The following is a 25139-nucleotide window of genomic DNA, read 5'->3' as shown; positions in this document are numbered from 1 at the left end:
TCTATTATTTCTGTTCTATTTTTTAAGTACAACCCGCAGATTTTTTCCGAATTGGCTGGAAGCTGCCAATCATATGAAGTATAAGATTTAATTTTTTAAAGTGCATTTATCTTTTCGCTAATAAACCTTGAACCAACAAAACCGACAATTTTTTATAAGTATTTTTCGGATTAACATTTTAGACTTTTATCATTAGGACCTGAGGTACAGAGCCCCGTCGTTTTTTTATTTTTTGCCAATTACCCTTAACAGAATTAACTACAAAGAGTGGCTAAGGCACTTCCTTCACTTTGTGAATAACGTCTAGTGTAGAAAGTACACTTCTACTAGGGACGATATCCCGAGGGACATCACCTCTGTCGATTCCTTTGAAAAAAAATAGACATTTTGGACTACAGATTCTTAACTTTTTTTCTACTGTTTTGAATATTCATATTTTTGTTGCTTATATTTATGATAAAAGTGCTTGAATGAAAACTGATACAGCAGAAACGAGGGCCGGCGTCCCCCGGATAATCATCCCATGGAAAATACCCAAAATTGAGCACTCACAGAGAACGTACAAAAGTCATCTCAAAATGTCGATCAGATGTCCTAAGGACCAGATATCAAAAACAGTTCTAGGACAGAACCTGGTTGGTCTCCATATTGCGTAGACGGGTACCTTTCTCGACGCCAACAAAAATATCAAGAGTGGGTTTGTGGTTAAAACCAGAATGGTAAATTGGAGGGTCATCCGCTTTAGATGATGAATGATGCACAAGGCGAGCTTTAAGATGAGAATATATGTCTCGGAGGGCTCTGACGTATGAAGTGCTTACCCCATATTTTGCAGCATGTATTAAAATAGCGGCGTGAATGAGAGCATCAAACGCTTTGCGCGCATCGTGACCTGCAAGCACAAGACGTTCGCCTGATGCATTCGCATCAATCAATTCGTTCGCGACAACGGACAAATCATGGGCACAACCGAGACGGACTATATATGGCGGAACGTAACACTTACGTAGAACAAGAGCTGTTCAAAAGGCTTGCAGAATGTAGTAGCTACTGTTAGAGGGTGGAACGACGAGCACTGGGTGGCGAGTTTACCTTTCTTTGGTGCTGGAGTAAGATCCCCAATCGAAAAGAAGAAGGTACAACTCCTTGGATCACAATCATCTGCATCAAATGAGCAATATGAATAACCAGTAGCCCACTACAATAGAGATTGTGAAGAGCGCTCACTTTATCTATGCTGGAAGATTTCTTACGCTTTAAGCGCAGCATCGCTCGCACTAAAGAATCAACCAAGACAACAAAATTGTCTGAAGGGCAGCTAGAAAGAAATGGGTCAAGCTTTCCTTCATATTCAGTCTGAAGGGATCTGCTGGAGAGAATGCAGCAGAAAAGTACGCATTCCACTTGGAATCAGGAATATCATGGGCGGATAGGCGAGCACTGGGAGGATCTCTTGAGACGTTTCTCCAGAAGGAACTTTGGGATTGACAAGCTTGCTGGGAAGTCTCTTCAACTGTTCATTGAATGGATAGTTCTTTTGCAAACTTCCGTTTCGTAGGAAGACGAATATCTGAAACCCAACCAGGATGAGGGCGCTCACACTGTAGCCATAGATAGTACCAAAATTTTGATTTTCGCCAACCTTCAAAAAAGGCTCGGATTATTTGACCAATGCCTTTTAACATCCCGGCGAACACGTTTAAGAAGTACAGCGGCTTTTTCTTCACATCGCAGGGATCTGTGCAAGATAGATGTCAAGCAACATGCGTGTTTCATTTATCCATGCTCCTGGAACGGAGCATGGATCTTTTGTAAGACAGAATCCATAACAAATGCAAATAAATCACATCGGATATTTTTCCGATTTGGGTTGTGCCTGGGTTGTGATGAAAGAGCAGACTGAACGGAAGGACAAGAAAGAGACGCAGAAATTAGAAGGTGGTCTGACAGTTGGAGGTCAGTAACGACGTGGATAGGTGACGCTTGAAGATTTCTTGAAGAGACAACAGGGTCAAGGTTTGGCACATGGCTTGTTTGATACATGTAAGTGTGTTCAAGGTCTTTCGGCATAATCCTTAGCCGATCACCAAAATGCCAGACAAAATAGAGGCAAGCAATGACGATGCGTTAATTATAGTTAAAATCCTTGATGATAATACTGCACAAATCGAACTTTTGTTGAAAAGACCCTGGAAACAAGACCCTAGTTTCTCACACGCGGAGGTAAACAGAAATTCCGACCGGTCATCACAGTAATCTGTCTGGAGATAAACGTTGACAATAACACATTCTTCTACAGGAATAGCAAGAAAAAAATCACAAGAATCAAAGATAAAAAAAAAAACGAACCCTTAACAAGGGTTGCGATACCACCAAGCCGGCGACCTCTGGAGGCGGATCGTTTAGCTGGCGCCGAATAAGTCCCAAAATTAGTATTAACTTTTAGAACGACTAAACTATGACTCGTAAGAAAATGCTCTTGCAAGAAAAGAATATCACAGCTGGACAGCAAGTCTTTTAGTACAGAGGTTTAACTGAAAGTCCATCATTGATATTCTATGATAAAAGAGATACAGCTTGCGGGGGGCACAGTGTTCTTCCTTTAGACATCTTTTTCTCTGCAGACTACTTTCCTAAAACTCTTTCCTCGTATTTGGCATTGTCAAATTCTAAACGCTTAAGTTTTATATCCAACTGTTTTTTGAACGATCTTTTATCTATGGGCCATTTAAATTAATTGGCCATATTTATGGGCAAATTTATGTCCCTGCTTAGGGGCAATACACTACAAGGTTTATATTTTGGAAGAAGTTTCTAGTTCCAGTTGTCATATATGAACGGGAAAGAGTTATATTACTGGCTAGATTGTAACTGAGAAATTTCTGAAATTTCATCTCTCTCTATTGTTTTCTTGATAGTGTAAATCACTGATATAGATAATATGCAGTAAGATATTATCTATAATATATTTTATATATTACATAATATTTTTATATATTATATAACATGTGTTATATATAGTTTTTGGTAAAAAAAAGTACTTATGGAACAAAAAATTGATATTATATTAAAATGCACGCACGGACGGATACAATATTTGGTGCAAGTCAGGAGAAGAGAAATCTTTATATCCATAAATGAGGACTTACGAGGTTACAGGTTCGGTAAACCTACCCCTGTTTTGCCTCATCACTGGGGAGATTATGTTGAAAACTTCAGGGAAGCCTTGTTGGGGAGGGGGGGACGAAAACTTCTAATTTAGTGCGGTGGGGAAACGGCTTTTATCCGATCCTGATAAAAGAATATGCCCTAGCCGCCCGCTACCACGTCGGCCGAGTGGTTAGCACACTAGGCTTGAAATCCTTGGTCTGTGAGGACGGGGGTTTGAGTCCTTGTGTGGCTGGTTATTTGGTTTGGAACCGGGGTCGGCAGTGGGACTCTCTAAACTGAGCCAAGAGTCTGCCCAGCTCCAAATGGATACCTGGGGGAGGGGGAAACACAATGAAAAATCTGGGGGGGAGGAAGAAACACGGTAAGCGTAAGATGATTTGCTCCCAACCCCGCGTTGCACTCCCGGCCAAAGGCAAAGAATCAGGAGATCAGTGCCTGCGCTAAGCAGACCATTGATCAGCATGCAAAAAGTTCAAGTGATAAAAGAATATGCGCTGTCCTTTCGGCCGCTAGTTTATAAATAAGATAAAATGAAAATATAGAAATAACGAGTGATAGAAATAATAAATGAAGATATACAAATAACGAGTTAAGGTAATTAAGAGAGTGAAAATAATTACAATTGTCTTGAGGTTTTATTGAAATCATAGAGATTAAAAAATGTTTATAAAAACAATCGCACAAATAGAGATGGAAAAGGTTATAGGTTAAATCATACTTATAATAGTTTAATTAAAAACAATCCAGAGTTTCGTATGATTCTAACACTAAAGAAGAAAATAAAGTTACTGAAAATCAGTAATCAGTGGCAGGTTATTTGGTTTCGAACCAGGGTCAGCAGCGTGACCCTCCAAGCTCAGCCAAGAGTCAACCCAGCTCCAAATGGATACCTGAAGGGAGGGGGAAACACGGTAAGCGTCAGATGATTTGCTCCCAACCCCACGTCATTCTCCCGGCCGAAGGCAAAGAATCAGGAGATCAGTGCCTGCGCTAAGCAGACCATTGATTAGCATGCAAAAAGTTCACGTGATAAAAGAATATGCGCTGTGCTTTTGGCCGCTAGTTTATAAATAAGATAAAATGAAAATATAAAAATAACGAGTGAAATATAGAAATAATAAATGAAGATATACAAGTAACGAGTTAAGGTAATTAAGAGAGTGAAGGTAATTACAATTGTCTTGAGGTTTTAAAAGTTCCATTGAAATCATAGAGATTAAAAAATGTTCATAAAATCAATCGCACAAACAGAAATGGAAAAGGTTATAGGTTAAATCATATTTAATATAAAAAGTTAATCAAATGTTTTAATTAAATAGTTTAATTAAAAACAATCTAGAGTTTCGTATGATTCTAATATTAAAGAAAAAAATAAGGTTACTGAAGATCAACACAAGAAAGTTTGAATTTATTTAATAAAGGTCAATATGATCACATGAACCTTGGACTATTATTGTTAACTTGAGAAGTCAAAGCAATTCCAAAAAATTACCAAACGAAAAGCTTCATTCATATTTTGAAACACAATGTAAAAAAAAAAAGATTACCTGTTTTGTTTTCAGTAATTTAAATTCTATTGACCTAGATTATGCGCAAGACGTTCAAATAAACAAAACATTTCATTTTATTAACATCTGATATCAGAAGACAATATTCAACCTTTCGGACCTACAGGATTCCATACTTTCAATGGCTTTGTGAAACGTTTTGTCACCATACGATATTTTGTTTAGAACTTTTAACAAGTAACAACTAACGTTATTTAGATAAGAACTTATCTCGTTTTTTTCCTTATGTTCTAAAACATTTTTTCATATATTTATGCTATTTTTTTTAAATTTTCTTTTCGTTATTTAGCCTATATTTTTCTATTTTTCATTATTAAACGCTTTTGGGCATGAATCCGTAATAGCCGGACTTTCATTAGTAAATATATGTTTTTTTACAATGTTAGCCAAACCTTTAACCGACTCTTCCATATTTCATTTCACTTTATTCAGCAATAACCAATTTTTTTTCATCCATACTTAGACTTTTTCTCTTTATATGACACTCAATTAGTCCCTTATAAACATTAAAGTTAATATATGTTCCACCATGAACGCATGTTTTTATGCAGAACACAAGAGTATCTATTTTAAAATATAGTACTTTTAGGGTGAAAATGGCATATTTTACTTCCTGGCGTGGCGCCAAATATTACCTAGATATGGGCCAAACGAAAATTTACCAGAGCATAATATCCTAATTTAAGGATCCTTCACACGAGGCTGGAAGGGCGGGGATGGGGAGGGCCTCTGAAAACAAAACTACTTGAAGAAGCAAAATAACGAAATCACTAGTTAATAAGCAAAGAATGAGGGATAAAGTTTAAAAAATTCTATTTTCTTAGTTAACCCATTCCTCGAAAAGGTCTAACCCACCCCACCCACCTCCTGAAATAAGAATATAGTCAATTGACTGCTTCCATAACCACCATGACTTGCAAAACACAACTAGATTACTTGTTAACAAGCCATGTCAGGGGAAAGGCGTAAAAGATACCTCTTTCACAGTGGGGCCTTCTAAAAGTTGCCAGGCCCTGGTCTCCCCTCTCCCACCCATCAAAATAAAAACATGGAGCTTAGTCCGGGTTGCTAATATAGTCCATGATAAACTTTAAAACTTACTTGAATTCCGACATAACAACGATCGAAGGGTTTTTCCTGCGGCCATGGTTGCTCCCAAACATACTTCTCAAGATCAATTCCTTTACTGTTAGTGATTTTAGACTGTTCCTTAACTGCAGTTGCAAATCCGGACCAGAGTTCAGCAGAAAAATGTGGGGCAAAAGGATATAGCATTATTATTAGGGAGGCTAATGCATTTTCGTACTCTGGGGAACTTCTTTTGAGGCTATCTGGAACTTTCTAGAAAAGAACAAGCCAGTTAGAAAGTCACCAAAACTTGAAACAGGTTGAGGTTCAATTCCATTAAAGGAATTGATACTTTAAGACGTACATGGTACTGTGTCCAAATATCAAAATGTACTAGAACTAAAGCAATTATTTTACTTTACAAACCAAAGTCTTCGAAAATTGTGCTTCTTCTGCTGCAAATATAATCGCCACATGTTGCCGATTTTTAGATAAGCCTTTCAGATAAAAAAAAAAAATTACTATCATACAGATAAGCAAATATTAAAGTTTTTATACAGAATAAAACAACATAATAATGAGCAACATGAAAACAATTACTAACAAGGCAACATTAAGTAATTATCTCATATAAATGAATTCAAAAATTAGATAAACCTTTCAGAAGCCAATCTGACCAAGTCTGCTTTCTACGCTTTTTGAAGTTTCAGTCCCAAATCACTTCTCTTAAATGTGCATAAGTCGCAGTTAGACAATATACTTCGTAATTTGATTAAATGCCTAAGGTGTTGATTAAAACCCAGTGAATAACAAAATTACAAAATATGTTCAGCAGATTTTCATATCTTCCCTCTCGATTTTACGGTTAATCACTAGGTTAGGTCACTTGGCCATTAACTGGCTCTCACTCAAATTACTGGTTTTACTTTTTTGATGCCGCATTGTAGTCAGTGACGTAATTTCGTCAAAGTCCTGGGAGGAGGGGGGCAAATTTGGAGCCGATTTTTTCAATTCAAGCGAAAATTACAGTGCAATATGAGCCATATATTACCATAAAGGCAAAGGTATACTAAAGAAAACTGACCTGTTTATCTGGATACTTTTATGTAGGCCTATCTTAGAATTATGTAGGCCTATCTTAGTTTTGAAAAGATTTTTTGAAGATGCTAAATTTCAGCAGGGGGTGGGGGGGGGACAAACTGGGGCCTGGGGGCAGTTGCTTCCTAAGCTACTGAGTTTGCAAGCTATATAGGCAGTTTTTTTTTATCAAGTTTCAATTAAGACTTTTTTAGGGTTTTAGGTTTATTACGTGTTATAAGGTTATTTGTTAAGTTACTTAAGTATTTAACTTTATTGAGCTATTAGTTTTCACTATTAAGACTAGATGTATAACAAAATCCTGGTAAGTTGTTATTAACCTATTTGAAAGAAACTTCAAGGAATGGATCTACATACCAAATAGGGTCGAATATACTATGATCTGACGCACCGAACCCAACTATTTTTTCCAACCCAACAAAAGAATGTGATTTTTTCACTGATTTAAAATACTTAGAATTCATGAATCTCAAATGTACCAATTTGTCATTCACTATGTGCAATTTGTGCAATTTGTCAATTGTCCAAATGTGCAATTTATCATTCACTATGATCTAATAAGAAAAAAAATGTTTATGGTATTTGATTTTATTAATAAGAAAACGATTTTCTCAGGTAATGATCCCATGGGTTCCCATTGGATGTATCATAATCATATTTAGATTGCTTCAATGATTTTAGTGAGCCCCGAAATTAGCAATGGGTATACCCGATTAAATTTCTTGGGTACAGAAATTAGGGAATTGCTGCCCGACTTTAATTCCATTGAGACCCGTCCCAGGTACAGTACCACCAACTTCAGTTTTGCACGATATGATCTCAAGGATAGTGGTATTTTATGCGTTGAGTTAAACCGTCACTGTCCACCAATGAAAACCACTATTTGTCGAGTAGAATCAGAATTTTACGATCCTTCTCGTTCAGATTTAGCACTTCTGGTGTAGTTTCTGCTACCAGGATTTAATAAAAATCCTGGGTACTTGATGTATTTTTTCCATCTTACTGCAACACTTATTCAAAATTGTACGCATATTCTCAAAAATATCTGAATCATTACCATAAGAAAACAAGCACTAAGTTTCTTTTAGAAGTCAACTTGACAAAATTCTTGCTCAGATGCACTTAACACCGTTCATGGTTTTTGAAACACATGTAGTCCTGTCCAGGATGAAAGTACACTTTCACGTTTTCATCATTTAATTTTCCCTGCGCTCACTAGCCTTATTCCAATTACTTTTTGTAGCCCTTGGCGTTCAATAGGCAATTAAAATTGTTGAATTGCGTTCAAAACCACTTATTGGAACTTAGTGCAATTAATTATTTGCAATTTGTGCTTCAAAGCTTAATTCTCTGCAATTTGTCTTTCAACAGATAGAAAACTCTTGGTAAATTTATCTGTCAACATAAGCTAACAACATTTTTAGTTAGTTTTAAAGGTTCTATGGGTCTGCAAGGTATTTCTTTTTTTGCAAAAAAATCGTTTTGATGTTGAAACTGCGTTCAATAGAGCACAACAATTACGCTTATTTAGTGAATAAGTGTAATTAATTGCAATACGCTCTGATGAACGAAGGGCTTATCTGACACTCTCATAATTCGACAGTAGACAAAAATGAATTGTAGAGGCTTTTGGTAAAACAATTATTACTTCTAAGGTTTAAAAAAAATATGAATCATGATTGCCGGTTCTCCTAAAATTAATGTTCTTGCCCGTGATTAATTAAAAAAAACTTTTTCCACAAAATAGGTTTTTCAAAAAAAATTAAAAAACTCCATTAAACCAAAAATGAACAAAAATAGAATCAAATAAGCTAACAAGCGTACAACTACAACAAATCAGTATCAATAAATAGATGAAACCCAAAACAAACAGAAATTAAAATAAGTAACAGAATCAAACTAAAACAAGCAGTAATTAATACGTGTAGGGTTCTAAACCCCATGCTGTCTAAAAGCCAGAATATAATTTTTATTTTACTGAAAAAAAAAAATCAAATGAATTTACTGGAAAAAATGTGCATTGCAGTTTAACATACATATGCTGAAATTTATTCCTTAAAATCTTGATTAATTTTTGATTTCTTAAAATTATAAAAATGAAAACATTTAAAAGAATCTTGTCATAGGCAGTTCTATTGCGCTGCCTATGACAAGATTTCCAACAAGACTACCAAAAAAATTTCTGTAGGTTATATTCCTTTTTTAAATATGGCGCTTTCCGCAAAGGGTTCATATTCAAACTAAAGAAGAAATGAAATCTTAGAAAAACTATAAGATCATAATGTTTAAGAATATACAGTGATGCCACAAAATATAGCGAAATAATATCCAATACTCTGCAATAGTTTAATCCAGTCAAACATGATAAAAAAAAAGAGTACAGCACACAAATAGCTTAGCTATTTCCGAAGGCCTTTTAGAGCTTCTTCCAAAATTGGACTCGATAGCCAAAAATCAAAGAGCATAACACGGCAATGAATTTTCAGCCTGATGTAAGGAGTCGGTTGCACCAAAAACTACGAAAAACTAGATGGGTCTAATGAAAGACTAGGAAATGAAATTGCATATAGCTCAGTAGCTCTGACATTACAAGGCAGTTAATTCAGAAAATACAGGATGTCATTCAACACTACTTATAAATAATGTTAACCGTGAAACATATGATCGTAAACAAAAGGAAATCCAAAAATATTAGCACACTAAGTATAAAAGAGAAATATTTGACAGCAATTGAGCAATAATTAAACTGAAAATGCTAGGTGCTGTTTTTTTGTTCTCACTTAAACTCACAGACTTTTGTCACAACAAGAAACTACTAATAATCACTCAAGGCGGGAGCACTTTAAACATGTACCATTGGTACGAGGGGGAGGGGATACAAACTTATAATTTAGCAACAATACGCACTAGAACGGATAAAACAAAACGTTAAAAGTACGATATTTCAGTGGCTGATGCAAATTCTCAGGGAGAAGAGTAGCCATGGGCCCATGCAGTCACTCTTCTCTAACATATAGAATCCTTTTCTGTATCCTATAATTTCTTTCATTTTCAAAATTATCCACCAGCTTCGTTTTAGAATTTGTCCCCAACCCTTCTTTGAATACCAAATTTTAATTTATGTACAACCCTTACCCCTCGCCCTTTAAAATGCCCAGAGACGTACATGCACTTCCTTCTTCTAGGTAAATCATCAACCACAAGTCTGCTCGTTTGAGGAGTCTTGCGATTTAGATTGAGTTCACAACGTAGCAGGACGTACGAATTCACTCAGTATATGAGAAAGCATGATTCACAATTGTTTTTTTTTCCTTTAGTTTATGCGTAATTTTTTCATTCGTAGACCTAGCAGATTTATGAAATGTGTAGTCTAGCTATGAACCATTTTACGTTAGGGTCTTCTAATACGTGCCATTTAACTCAAATATCGATCTTAATTTGCCAATTTCAATTATGAACATTAAAATGAACTGTACAAAAAAATGACCTTATACAATCAAAAATGGTTTATTAGATATGTATTAACAGGCAATCACCGTATACTCATGAAATAGATGGCATCCCAAATATCGCCATTAGAAAATGCAGATTTCTTTCTTTTTTTTTGTTACATATACCTAGAATCTAGTCGAGCTGGCAAAGGGGTTCAGCAATATATGATACCCACTGATTTCCCTCCCCCGCAGGTGTCCATATAAAAAATTACGGTGTCTCTGTGGTTGACCCTCCATCATATGACTCCATATATACATAGCTTTATTCTTATCCAGCTAATCTAAATTTCATCAGTAAATCACCAGTTCTAAACTTCATGGACGCCTATAAAGCCTTGAATTAAGTCTATCTATTGGACTATCAATGCCAGGAAGAGAATCATAACAGACGTGTATGCTCTTGTTTTATGCACGGGAAGGTGAAAGTGGCGACAGAATCAAGGATTTTTTTTCTAGAAGAGGGGAAAGTGTTCTGAAGTAGAGAAAATATACATTATGATAAGAGAAGGCTAGGTAGGGGGTACACGATTACTTGTCCAACCCCTCCCCCCCTCCCTCCATATTGACGCCACTGGTAAAATGAAGACTGGTAAAAGTAGATATGGAGGTATATGGATAAGGTAGACACTTATCCTCCCTCCGAATCTGGTCAAAGCTTCTGCTCCAAACCATCCCCTAAGATATCCCGAAAAATTAGAATAGTAAAAGGAAGAGCAAAACTATTTACCAAAAGATCGTTAGTGAATCCTTGTAAAATAGAGATGACACTACTTAAAAAGTATGTAGAATTCATATGATAATTCACTCCTTTGACAGCGACATCGCAAAATTTCGTTATCACCTCGGATGACATATTATCTTCTTTGCTTATTGTTTGGACATCATTTTCGGATTTAGCCTATAATTAACAATAATTTATTACAACTATGACCAAAAATTGCTTAAACAGTAACGGTAATCAAGCCAAAATAAAGCAAATGGGGTAGCATAAAACATAGCGATGGGTTGGCTACTTTCCAGAACCTCGTGTACATCTCGTGGGCCCCTTCTTACACCCTGCATAACTAGAGCCACGTATAGCCCTACTTCCGCCATAACCATCACATACCAAATGATGTGCAGGATTTTTAAAATGAGCCACAAGAGGACTAAACCCAAAACAAAAACGAAAAGAATAAGAAAGAGAAAAGAACATATTAGGTAACATACAAACTAAGGCGTTTGGAGAGTGGTAGTAGGTATGGAATTCCATGAGGCTGGATGAATCTGCAGTTAAAATGCAGAACATGAAAAAAAAAATCTGTTTTTATTTCCATTTAAAAGATTGAGGAGGTCATTATTTGATCCCTTTATATATTAAGACCTTTTTTTAAGTTTATAAATGAAAGAAGGGGGTCATATGGACTAAAATTGGAGGATTCTCCCTTCTCCCCCCCCCCCATAAAAAGGTATTGGCATTTTTTAGATTACTAGATTTTCAATACACTGCTAGAACTACAGCAAATAAAGCATCTTTGCCCAATTATGTATCTTTACACAAATACCACGGGATGATTAGCCCCTTAATTCAAGGATCAGTATTTAATTTGCAGATCCCATTTCATCCGGGTTGCAACGGTTGCTAGCAATCTAGTAAAAGACGATCACGTCCAATACTAAGAAATATAATAACCCGTAACTTCTAAAAATAGAGGCAGATCAAAACAAGAAGTACACTATTAGAACCGCCTTGTCCGAAACCTCTATATAGGAAACTTATCGTCCCTTGGCTTGAACTACAAGGGAAATATATTGACTTGAAAATCAAGAAAATGGGATGAAACCACGATATTCTGCATATACGGCACCTTTTTTTTTCCTCCTCAGATAGCTTGGCACTGGAACATCGTAGAGTTGTTTAATGGCTCATTTGAAAGGAAATTGATCTTTTTAAACAAAAATTCAAAAAAAAAAAAAAAAAAAAAAATTTTTTTACAAAAAACTGCATTTTTCTATAACACGGTAGTAAGCTTATGTTATTAACATCAGGAATTTGTCACATCTTTGTGCTTTTATAATTGACAAAAAAATATTTAAAATAAAATCAATAATTTTCAAAGAACTTCATTTTCATATACTAGATAATAAGTGTCGTCTCAGTTTTATTAGAATCTCTTAGCACAAAGGCTTAATCTGTAGGCCAATGCATACATAATTTTTTTACATTGAAAAACAGATATGATGATAGTGATATACCAAAATATCGATTAACTTTTCTTCAAAGAAAGGGTAAAATTTTAGTGAATGAATAGGGTTCGCTAGGGGAAGAACCAAGGCGCAATGCCACTCCCCCCCCCCCTGGCAAAGAAGAAGACAATTTAAATTGTATCAAAAGAGGAAAATATATAATCCTAGCATTTACTCCTGGTAAAAACCTAGCCCCTGATACATTTTGCCACCCCTCCCTCCAGAAAATCTCCTGGCAACACTCCTGATTTTATAAGCCAGATATATAGTTTATTATACGTGAGATAATTTACAGGGTTCAAATGTGTGTACATTGATGTTTTGTATTTTCATTTTGTTGATTCTTAAAGGAAAATGGAACAATGAATACAGGCACCTACACCAGAGCCTGTATACCTGTCTTCTAAAATTGTAACAAGGGTTCAAGCACTCCGCCCCCCCCCCACTAGTACACCATTGGGCGGAAAGTAGTAAGTTTCCATATTCCTTTCTGAAATTTAGGTTATTGTTTGGGAGCAACAAAATTAAAGCAATTTCTTATAGAGATTACGAAACTTGTACTGTGTTGTTTGTTACGGTTTTTCAAGTAACTGAGTTTTAGATAAAAAAGTTCTTCGAATGAAAATAAAGAGCAACATTAAGAAACCAACATGAATTGTTTTTCGTGAAGCCCCTTTTCATCTTCTCAGATCAAAGTGTTACTGTTTCAGACTATTATCTTTCTGGTTTGTTTTTCATATTATTATTTTTTTATATTATTTTTCAAATTATTTTGTTTCCCATTACATTGTTTTTTCATGCAAGAATTAAATATCCATGACAACCATAAATGTACTAGAGAAAATCTTTTATAGATGTTCAATTCGCAAACAGTTCAGAGCACAAAAAAAGTGCGGGTGTAAAAAGGGAGGCTTTGAGGTGGAGGAGGAGCGTGCGTAGCTGTGTTGGCCTCAGGCGGCTTGGTGCTGCGGTGAGTTGTTAGTAGTAGTAGTAGTATATACTTTTTCTGGGTAATACTATTCTTTTTTTTCTCAAAAGATAAACTGAGTTTCCACTCCCTACCACTTTTGCATACTCTTAGTCAAAGCCCAGAAATCTCACAGAACAATGTTTAACCAGTTTTTGATTTTTATTTATTAGTTTTATCAATTATTAATTATTAAAACAATCTTTAAACAATCGAAGACTAGGCAGTGAGATAAACACAATTACATCACTGTTCTTATTTTATTATAATTTTTATTCCAGTCTGAGAAACTGGGCAGAACTGGCAGAGCTTTGCGCCGTGTTGGCCTTATGCGGCTATGTACTGCAATGAGTTCTTAGTAGTAGCAGTGTATTTACAATAACCATATCTAGTTATTGGCGAAAAATATTCAGGCACCGAGTCTGATTGTCTCAAGGGTCTCACTTAAGAAAGAATACTTTAGAAATAGCTTTAGTAACCACTGCTTATCCGTCAATCGATGCATGAAATATAGCTCAAAGAGTATAAGCAACTTATAGTAGTGGAAACTGACACTAATGATGACACAAACAACAACGAAATCTAACGTTTGGCGTTTCTTGGCTTTTTTCGGTGAAAAAAATGCCAAGAAACGCCAAATACTAGATGGCGATGGTGGTTTTTTTCCGACACTAGTGCCAAGTTTTGTTGTTATAAGTTGCCCCTACTCTTTAATATAACTTTTAAACTAGCACTTTCGATAGAACTGGCGCTAAAAAATATTTTATAAAAAAGACTTTTTACAAGGATTTAACTTTAGTCTTTCACTTAAACTTTAATATATTTATTTACTTAAATAATGGCAGTGTTAGAGTTATTTAATATAACTATTTGAAAAGAAAAGAAAAAACAATCATTCTAAAATTTCTAAATCATTTTATTCTGCCAGTTCATAACACCAGAAAAACATTTGACCAGCTTCAATGCCCAAACGATGGTACTTCACCAAAATAACAGTCTTGACGTGTCAACACCATATTTGTCAAAAACTCCTTCTGGCTCAATGCCATCAAACCTCGATTCCTTCATATTTATCCAGTTGTATTAACTTGGGGCTTTTTAATCGACTGAGTTTAAAGTTAGAAATTTAAGCAGGTGAGATGTGAATCTAGCCTGTACAAAAAAAAAAAAATGTCATGACACAATTTTAAATTACCATAACCTAGACTTAAAACTTAGCTAGACTTAAAACTAGACTTAAAATTTTTCTTCTCTCTTTCTTTATCGCTCCCCTTCGCACGGTGACATAAAATTTTCTATATTTGATGTATATTAAGTAGCGCAAGTGACAGTGTCTTTGCTCTTATTTTATCCAAAAGTGGCCAAAAATGGAAAACTATCATTCTAACCTTTCTAAAGCTTGTTAAAACCATCCATATTCTATTTTGCCAATTCGTAACCCCGGGAATAGTCTCGTCTGACCAGTTTCTATCCCCACGTGGAGGTACATTCGCCAAAATTAACAATCTTGACGTGTCAATACCATATTTGTTGAAAACTTCTTCCGGCTCAACACCATTAAACTTCGATTTACTCATCTTTTCCCAAGTTGCAATTACAGGCTCTCCAGTATCTTTTTCCACAACGTCCTCTCCATTAAAGATTACCTCATCTGGAGTTAAATATTTGCCAGTCTCTTGTACTCTATATGTTTTTCCTTTAACCATACCTTGAGTTAATAACCTCGTAAATGGCTCTCTTGTTGGCACTAAGCCAATACTATGTAAAAAATGACAAATAAACCGTGCGTAAAAGAGGTGTAGCGTTGCATGTTCTTTCCCACCAATATAAAGGTCTACGGGCAGTGAAAAGTCAGTAAGAGTTTTATCAGCCATTTCTCTACTATTTTTGGGGTCTAGGTAACGAACAAAATACCAGGAGGAATCAACAAACGTGTCCATTGTGTCTGTTTCCCGCATTGCTGGGCCGCCACAATTGTGGCACTTTGTATTTAGCCACTCGGTACAGTCTTTTAAAGCTGAGTGGCCTTTTTTAGAAAACCCAGACAAATCAGGTAACACTACTGGCAGGCTTTCAGCTGGAACAGGTAACACACCACATTGATTACAATGAATAGCGGGAATGGGCGTTCCCCAATACCTTTGGCGAGAAATTAGCCAATCCCTAAGTCGAGAAGAAGTTAAATAACCTCCCCGCCCTTCACTTAACACCTTCTCCACAATAACTTTTTTTTTAGCCGTTGCCTCTTCTTTAGAAAGCAACTCGTACGAGGTTGAGATGCCCATTTCCTGACAAAATTCATACACACTTAGTAAATGGCGACAGCTCTCGGGTTTCTTTATGTTTTGGTCAGAAGGTATACCAATAATCATATCACTACGAACAGGATACAATATTCTTTCAGTCACAAAAACAGGTAGCAACTGACCATTTGCTGGATTTTTTACTCTTAAATTTGCCGAATCACAGTCACTACTTAAAAATTCTGCTGACCTGATACCAACAAACTTAGCATCAGCCAATAGTTCAGCTCTATCTGTCCAAATCTGGAGTTTATCTATAATTGTTCCGTCTAAAATTAAATCAAAAGTAAAACTATGACCATTACATTTTCCAATCCAATTTTTCTGCATTTTTATAATATCTTTCCAGTCTTCTTTATTCACTTCAGATAGACCTTCAAATAATTGTGGAGCAAAAGCTGAAGTTCGGATAAACCACTGATTTAATCGACGTTTTTCCACTTTGGCACCAGAACGCCACGAGCATCCATTCTCATCAACCTGCTCATCTGCCAGCACTGTCTGATCCACAGGATCCCAGTTCACTGGTGCTTCCTTCCGGTACGCTAATCCACTCTCTAGCAGCTTAGTGAAAATGAATTGAGTCCACCTACAAGACAAAAAATAATAAGAAATTTTAGTTGTTTTTAGAAAGGCCTTTAAACTTTAGAGTGTTTTCCCCCCTTTTTTTGAAAATTAGGCATATTTTCTCAGACGCGTTGCTCTTGGTGGGAATCAGCATAAAAAATTAATTCTTTTGGAGTGTCTATTAATACAAATATTCAGTTTTTTAGAGTTTTGGTTACTATTGAGCCGATTCGCTCCTTACTTCCTTACTTACAGTTCGTTGCCAAGAACTGTTTTGTTGCTAACTCAAAATATTTGTCCGTTTGTTATGTTGGCATACAAAATAGTCAAAATTTGAACCTGTAAATAAACAAGGACGGATTCTGCTCTTACTAACACCATTAACCTAGCAAATATTTTCTCTTGTTTTTTGAAAGGCCTTTAAACTGAAGAGTGTTGAAGAAATTTTGGGCAAGTTTTAGATTGCTAGATTTTTGTTTTGTGGAAGGATTTTTAAATGCAGAGTAAGTCAATATACCACTTTTATTGATGGAACATCAAGCACTATCCTTTGGCCCTCTTCAGGACAAGAGTACATACGTTGATTAGAAAAAAATATTCCTAACTTTGGGCACTTCCTTAAGGTATATGTTGACTCTGAACCAAGTGATTTAGCGACAAGCCTGTAGCTGTAACTTCCACCAAAAGGCGAAGATACTTATATCATTGGATTCAATACTTTCTGATCAATCCATTCACCAAGTCAGAATTACTTAGATTATTTATTGGAGAAGGATCCAAATTTGCGTATAAAATAGGAAAATTGTCGTCTTTTCAACAATTGTCAACGAATATTTCACGTATTTTCCATCTAAAGAACAACGTTGAACTAATTTAAAAATATAATTCGGTTGATGGATAGAACTCAGTCTCAGCTATGAAGTGATAGAAAAACTGCCATCTTCCGTTGATATATCAAAATTGTAGGAGAGGACAAAAATAAGCCACCAAAATTACACAAGGAGCATAAACCTCAATTGGATTTTTTGTTTTAATAATGTCTATTCGATAGAAAATCAAGTGTTTTGCGTTTTAGAATATTTCGCGTAAAAAATACATGAAAACCGATTTAAACCACATCATCTTTTAAATTTTTAGACATTTAAACAAGTTTTGTTCTTAACCGTGAGAATGGTGCCATGTTTTATCCAAAAGAATCACTTGAAAAATAGAGTCAATTTGACGAAAAGCCACAGAGCTGAAGAGGCATAGTTGCCAAGTATTGCCTGAGGAGCTAGAGGATCCCAGGTCAGTGGTGCTTTCTTTTGAAAGGCTAGAATACTCTCTTCTAGCTTAACGAAAAGGAACTGAGTCGACTATAAAAACTAATTATACAAAACTAATAAGAATCTTCCACTAAGTATTGACAAACATAAAATGAGAATAACAAAGCCATCTAAGATCCCTGGAGACCACAGAGCCTTCGGGTAGGGCATACTAAATATAGGCATTATATCAACCATCCTAGCAATGGGCATTTCTAGTAGCATGAACACTAAACAATTCTCTCTAAAATTTCTGTTTAGCAATATTAAAGGACCAACCTATGATATCATAGGTATTTCTGACGAATATCCAGGATTGGCCTAAAAGCAGAAAGAATTATTTTCCTGCATATACCATTTAGAGATAGAATTTTTTTTTGAGATTCCGACTCAGAATCTAAATTGAAATCGGCTCTGACAACTTCAAAATGCCTTATTTATCATTTTATCCCCTAGTTCCCTTAACCATTTTGTTTTCCTAAATTGCCTTCCTACCATTCTAAATTGCCTTGTTAGTATCTGTCTTCCAAATGGTTTTCCTAGATTTCCGCTATTAGGCTCCCAAGAACAAGAGAGTCATTATTGATCACCAGAGATCATAGAATCTTCGGATTGATCAGCTTAAAATGCACGAAAATTATTCATCAATCAGAAGAATTAATTTCAGCCTACCAATTAAAAGGTTCTATTTATTAGGTTAGCCGGTGATCACAAACACCTCCAGTAAAGGATAAGTAAAAAGATCCTAGACGTTATCCTTCAAACACTCAAATTGCTTTTAGTTCAAATGATTCAAACATAGCTTGATAACAAAAGAATAAGTGCAGTCACTTTTAGTTATTTATCAGCTGCGGAGAGATCCAATTGGATTTCTATACAAGGTTCAGGCAAGTAAAAGGTAAGCAATCAGAAATCTTCAATTGATGAAGTCCTGCGTCACGACGCTGGCGGTGTTGCTTACTATTTGTAAAGTAATTTTTCTTCAACGTTTCCCATTTTTTTACATTTGTCCGACAGGCACGTTGTAAAACGCCAAAAAGTGTAGGAATAAAAAAAAAGACCGAAATCTATAAAATCTTGAGTCTTTTGTTCAAAATAGTCCAAAAGTCATTGTCTCCGGGCTTGACAATACCACAGCCTGGAGGCAAGGGTTTTAAGCTATGCAAGCTACCCATTGTTAACATATAAAGTTTTTATGGAAGGGGTGGTCGTATAGACTTTGGAGGAGGCTCATTCGAACCTTTTTACGAATATGAATTAGAGTCAAAGAGTAAGATACATGAAAGAGGAGATTTCGGTACTTTAACATTTTCTAAATAGCAATTATATGTATCACTCAGATATACAGTGGTCTATCAGTATAATTTGAAAAAAATTGAAAACAAGGTTAATTTTAGTTAATTAAAAATTCAGATTAATTAAAGATTAGATAATTTGGACCAAAAGAAAAATGTATTAAAGTAGGCAGATTCTTCTCTTTTGAAGTATTTTTACGGATTATAAAACATTCATGAATGGATTAGTAGGCAGAACAGGGCTAGTTTTTGCTTCATTTTTTAATATTAATCTAAATACACCTATTATGCCCTTTTGCAAAAGTGATCTATGTTGTCAAGCAAAAGAATAATCTTGGTGTGTGCATAAAGTAAAAAAGCTCATGTACATTAGTAAGTAAGCAGAAATAGTGGGTATTGAAGGAAAAATTCACGTGAACGAAATCAAAGTAAACTGTAAATTCGACGGAAATATTTTGCCGAAACACCGTCCTCCTCGAAACTGGAATGTCAAAACTAATTAGTCTCAGTCAACTACGTATATGTTTTTTCTATTGACCTCTTGCCGTATTCAAACGGTTCTAAAAAAATCGATAATCAAATAAATAATTACATAAAAAAAATTACTAGCTGAAATAAAATTATTAGGCAAGAAAAAATATACACAAAGAATTCTTTTATTTAGTTTTGATAATTAAATCTTTGATTTCACATCGAGACATTAGATGGCGTTGGTATTTTTTAAACGGAGTGTATGGAAGGCTAAATGCAAAACGTAAATTTTATGTTTTTTATATATTTAAATACTAATAATCTCTCTGTCTAGGCAGTATTCATTTCAATGACGACGAGCTTTTCAGTGAAAGAAAAATCATATCTCTGACTTAACCAATGACAACATTATGCTTTATGTCATCATTATTATTAATTATAATTGAAAGCATGCTATATTTAGTATCCTGATTTTTATCTTGACGAAACTCCTATGTATTACACTGTATCATAGAGAAGCATATTCTCGAACTAATTAAAACTCATTTAATAAATCCACTGAAAATGTATTATCACTAAGCAAAAGATTCGAATTCTTCGACCATAAGGCTCCTCAATGTTTTTCAAGAAATGAAACATTTCGAAGGAAAATCTTACTTGTAATAGCTTGGATCACAAGTAGCAATTTCTCTATCCCAGTCAAAAGTGCAAGCCATTTTCTTTAACTGGGCACGCATATACTCAATATTGGCAATGGTCCATTCTTTAGGGGGGATTCCTTTCTCAATGGCAGCATTTTCTGCGGGCAGGCCAAAAGCATCCCAACCCATTGGATGGATAACCTAGCAGAAAGATGGTTTAAATAAAATAAACATTAAAAGAGAAGGATTTAACGACACTACGGCCCCCAGATAAATGTAGAGACGTCAGAGTTTAACACCAACGACCGAAACTTGAAAAATCATGTATGCATTTGTCAAGACACAAGACAGAAATAACACCTACTAGTGTGTTTATAACCCCTGGCGAGTATAGCACCAACCATGTGAAGTAAATTTAGTACCAACTACTTGAAAGCCATAGCGGTGTAAGAGGTGAAAGGACTCATTCCATTGGTTCAAGTACCTGGCGATTTTGAGAAGAAGAGGAAAAGTATATATTGAAGAGAAAAATAGAAAATTAGAAATTTAGAGATTTAGAAATTTAGAGAAATATAAAGAGAAATTTAGATTTGAGAGTAATAGAAATCACATGGTGCTGTCACCAAACAATCAAGATTATGGGCTTGTTTAATTTTTCATATTGCATCGATTTCCTGATCATAAATGCAAGCTTGGCAAAGTTTGGCAGTTAGGTCACTTTAAGAGCAGAACTTTACTTTTATTAGCAGGACTCTTTAGTCATGCGAGGTACGTAAAATTCGTACCACACAGTTAGATTTATAATTGGACTGAACCCTCGTAATGTTCCCCTAACCTTTTTCTATTAATAGGATTTATACCCAAACTAGACCTTCAGCAAGCTTATTTGAGCCAATACACTTTAATTTTACAATTCATCCTACGCAAAAGTAGAAACATATCCAATCAGCAGGGTTCAAACCCAATGCATTTGAAAAATTAACCTTTGTCTTGACAAGTGCATTATAATGACATGTCGAAGAACTCTACTGTGTTTGGTCAAGATCCCCTGGACTGATGTTAGTCCTTGAATTAAAATCTTGGTCCAGCGGACACGACATCGGGATGCTCCAGAGGATGTGGGTTCGAATCCATCTTAAGTAGATTTTTCAAACATTTCCAATTATGAATTTGTTTTTAGTTATGACAGATTCAAGCCAGAAAGAAAAAGGAACAGCAATAAGACATTACCACAGGTAGCAATGTACTGAAATGGCTAAGGTTAAAAATTTGACCAATTTCAAAGATATTGTTTTACACTAAACTTTTTTTTAGGAAAAAAAGTGCAAGAACTAAGTCAAAGGGCCATTTTTAAGCCCTTGGTCAAACATGAAAGAGAGAATAGTGGAGTCATGGTGATTTTGTCATGATGTGTGTGTATCCTATAGACATCCTAAACTACAACGACATATTGGCTTGCAAACTCAAAAAACATTCGTCGCAAAAAAAATACAGTTTTGCAACCTTTTGAACTTTATACTGAAAATTCAAGGAAAGAGGAAAACCTTCTGTTATTAATAGTTACTAAATTGTAGGATACCTTAATTTTTTCGGTTGGTGAGGCAGTTAATGCTACATCAATCCAGCCCTGCTTAGTAGTTACCCAATTTAATGTAGGTTTGTTCATTGTTTAATAGCATTAACTAGTTTATTGATTGACCAGCCGACAGAAAAATAAAAGAAAAACGTATACTTTTCCCCTTTCCTCAAGCACAAATTTATAAGTCCTCTTTCCCTTCCCTCTTCAAAGAAAATTCTTACAGAAGTGTCAACCCAACCCCCCAGTCTCGAGATAAAACAGGGTTACTCTCTTGTGAACATCAGAAACAAACTTCGATTGTAAAAATGCTCTAGAAAAATATTGGTATCAGCTATCCTTTGTTAATTTTTGACTAATTGCTAATTTTATGACTAAAAAGTTCAGGGTATCAGTTATAGTAGTATATGCCCCTGTAGAACCGACTGACGGTTCTTCAGATGAATTTTACTTACAGTTACAGGAGCAAATAGACAGGGTCCCAGGTAGAAATATGATGTTTTTACTAGGAGATTTTAACGCCCAGGTCGGTAGAAATAGGGATAGATGGTTCCCTAGCCTAGGTAAACTTGGTGTAGGAAAAGAAAACAGTAACTGATAAACACTTTTGAAATTTTGTAGGTATAACAATCTAGTTATAACCAATACGGTGTTTGGTCATAAAATGGCTCACAAGTAAACATGGTATTCACGTGATGGCAAGACAGCAAACCTTATTGATTATGTTATAGTAAACCGAAGACTGGCAGGATCAATACACGATACTAGGTTGGTAATTCTGTCCGTCCAGTTGATTCCAAGAATCCGTCAAAGACGATTTATTTCAAAGCTTTGCATCCTTTTCTCCAGCTGTTTTGTCAGTGCCCAGCTTTCAGAACCCCACATTTCAGCTTCAACGAGAAAGTGGTACTTCTCCAAACGTTTACTATTACCAAACGTAATTACTAGGTTGGTAATTCTGTCCGTCCAGTTGATTCCAAGAATCCGTCAAAGACGAATTTTTCAAAACTTTGCATCTTTTTCTCCAGGTGTTTTGTCAGCGCCCAGCTTTCAGAAACACACATTTCAACTTACAAGAGAAAGTGGCACTTCTCCAAATGTTTCTTAACTTATCAAAGGCGCTCCCTGCGCACGCGATACGTGTGGCAATTTCATGCTCGGGCTTCCATCGATGCTCACTAGACTCCCTAGATATCTAAAGATCTCTACTTCTTAAATTTCCTTTGCTTAGTTTATTCCCATTATTGCGCATGATTTTCGTCTTTTGCGTGCTTACAGCCAAACCTATTCGCTCAACTACTTTCGAGAGCTTATTTACGTTGTATTGAAGCTCCTCTCTTAAGTGAGAAAGAAGCGTTAAATCGTCTGCGAAATCTGCCTCAAATAAAGTGTAATTTTTATTCAACTGGATGCAACCTATGAAGTTGCACGTCCGTAGGATGAAATCAATCAGTATTGTAAACACACTGTGGAAAGAACACACCCCTGTCGAATCCCTGAGTTGACTTTGAACCACTCACTCAAGTCTCCATCATCTGTTTGAACACACATTTGTTCATCATATAACGCCATTATAATTCTGACAAATTTATCAGGGAAGCCATAGTAGCGCAGTACTTTCCACAGAGAATCTCTATGTACTGAGTCAAAAGCCATTAAGAAATCGAGGAAAGTCATAATGAATTCAGTCTACCATTCGTTTGATTCTTCAATAAGTATTCTAAGACTAAATATCAAGTCAGCACATGACCTACTTGGTCGGAAGCCATGATGTTCTTCTCTGAGGATGCCGTCAACTTTTGTCTGAATGCAATTCAAAAGTATATGGCAGAGGACTTTGCTTCCTGCAGACTGTAGGGTGATACCTCGCCAATTGTTGCAATCAGCAGTTCTACCCTTCTTAAATAATTTCACTATAACCCCTTCCTTCCAATCAGTGGGAATGTCCTCAGTGCCCCATATCTGCACTAACACTGCCTGTAGCAGTTCAGCTAGCACTCTAGCACCGTACTTCAATAGTTCAGGATGTATATCATAGATGCCAGTTGCTTTTCCATTCTTTAGCTTACGTAGTACTGTCTCTACTCATGTAAACTAATTGGCTCTGTACATATGTCTAATTGGAAAAGGGGTCGACCATCTGGGGGTATGCAGGAGAAGCAAAGTTTAATATTTTGTGGAAATACTCTTTCCATCTATTATCAATTTCTTCTTTGAGCGTTAGCAGTCGTCCCGATTTACTCTCAATCGCAAAAGCAGGCTTTTTGAAATGTTCCGTGATCTCTTTTTATGCGATAAACTGCCCTGCTATCACCTTTATTAGCAGCAACTTCGGGTTCGGCAGCTTTTGCCTTGAGGAAGCAACGTCTATCTGCTCTAGTTGATCTTTTTACAGCCTTGCGGGCTTCTTTTTACTTTTCCTTTGATAGTCCTTATATTCAGAGGTGGCACTGAGGTCGCAATAGTCTAATTGAATTTTCAACTCTTTTTCACCGACATGAGTTTCTAAGAAGAATTACTTATCAGCTGCTCCCTTTTCTTTTTAGCAAAACCAAGAGTCTCTTCAGGTACACTTTGCATATTTTCCACGATCTGGGTCCATATTTCACCAACAGATGCTGCCCTTCCCTCACAAACAAGGTTAGAAAACTTATTTGAAAGGAATAGACAATAATTTTGTCGAATGCCTTTGTCCCTTAGCTTCTGCACATCAAATGTTCTAAGAGTTATTTTGTACTTCACAATAGTCTTTAGCTTCAGCTTGGGACGGGCAATCACTAGCTGGTGACCTGAGAACGAATCAGTACCACGAAAGGGACACACATCCACCAAAAAATCGTCTGTGTCACTTCCTGATCAAGAGGTGGTCAATTTGGCTTCTTTTCACTCCATCAGGGGAAGTCCAAGTATACTTGTTGATTTTCCGGTGGGGAAACCACGAACCACCAACAATTAGGCCACGGCTAGCACACATATCTATCAATCACACACCATTGTCATTTATGACGCCCAAACCATGTTGTCCAATCACATCAGGTGCATAACTATAGCTATTACCAACATTAGCGTTAAAGTCACCACATATAACTAAAATATCGTGCTAAGGTACTGAGTTGACTAGATCGTTAAGTTCATAAAAGAAACAATCATTCATGGAATTGTGGGCTTCATTTGTCGGAGCATATGCAAAAATGATTGTCAGCTTTGACTGCGAGCTTCCGAAACAAACTTTCATTATTCTTTCGTGTTTGGCGACGAACTCTGGCATCGACTTCTTTGCATTCTTGCTAACTGCTAGGGTAACGCCAGCTTCACGCTTCTTTTCCGTGCCTGAATAGAAAACTTCTTGGTCGTCAACTAGAATAGATCCAAAACCTTTCAATCTAGCTT

At 35.9% G+C, this 25139-nt stretch overlaps 1 protein-coding gene across 2 annotated transcripts in view; it reads right to left on the bottom strand.

Annotated features, from left to right (window-relative positions):
- The window catches only part of LOC148945867 (leucine--tRNA ligase, mitochondrial-like), a 50055-nt gene that overhangs the window by 5511 nt on the left and 19405 nt on the right, over positions 1-25139 (bottom strand). For both annotated transcript variants that reach the window (XM_089097738.1, XM_089097740.1), the window contains 4 exons: positions 20190-20374; positions 14981-16484; positions 11127-11297; positions 5841-6080 (listed from right to left, as the gene is read on the bottom strand). In XM_089097738.1, coding sequence (XP_088953864.1) covers positions 5841-6080; positions 11127-11297; positions 14981-16484; positions 20190-20374 — 2100 coding nt within the window. The remainder of the gene's footprint in view (positions 1-5840; positions 6081-11126; positions 11298-14980; positions 16485-20189; positions 20375-25139) is intronic.

Source organism: Artemia sp. Qi Xiang Cuo, chromosome 12, assembly GCF_049724085.1.
Source record: "Artemia sp. Qi Xiang Cuo chromosome 12, ASM4972408v1, whole genome shotgun sequence".
Classification (NCBI taxonomy): domain Eukaryota; kingdom Metazoa; phylum Arthropoda; class Branchiopoda; order Anostraca; family Artemiidae; genus Artemia; species Artemia sp. Qi Xiang Cuo.
This window is presented reverse-complemented; position numbering and strand designations above follow the sequence as displayed.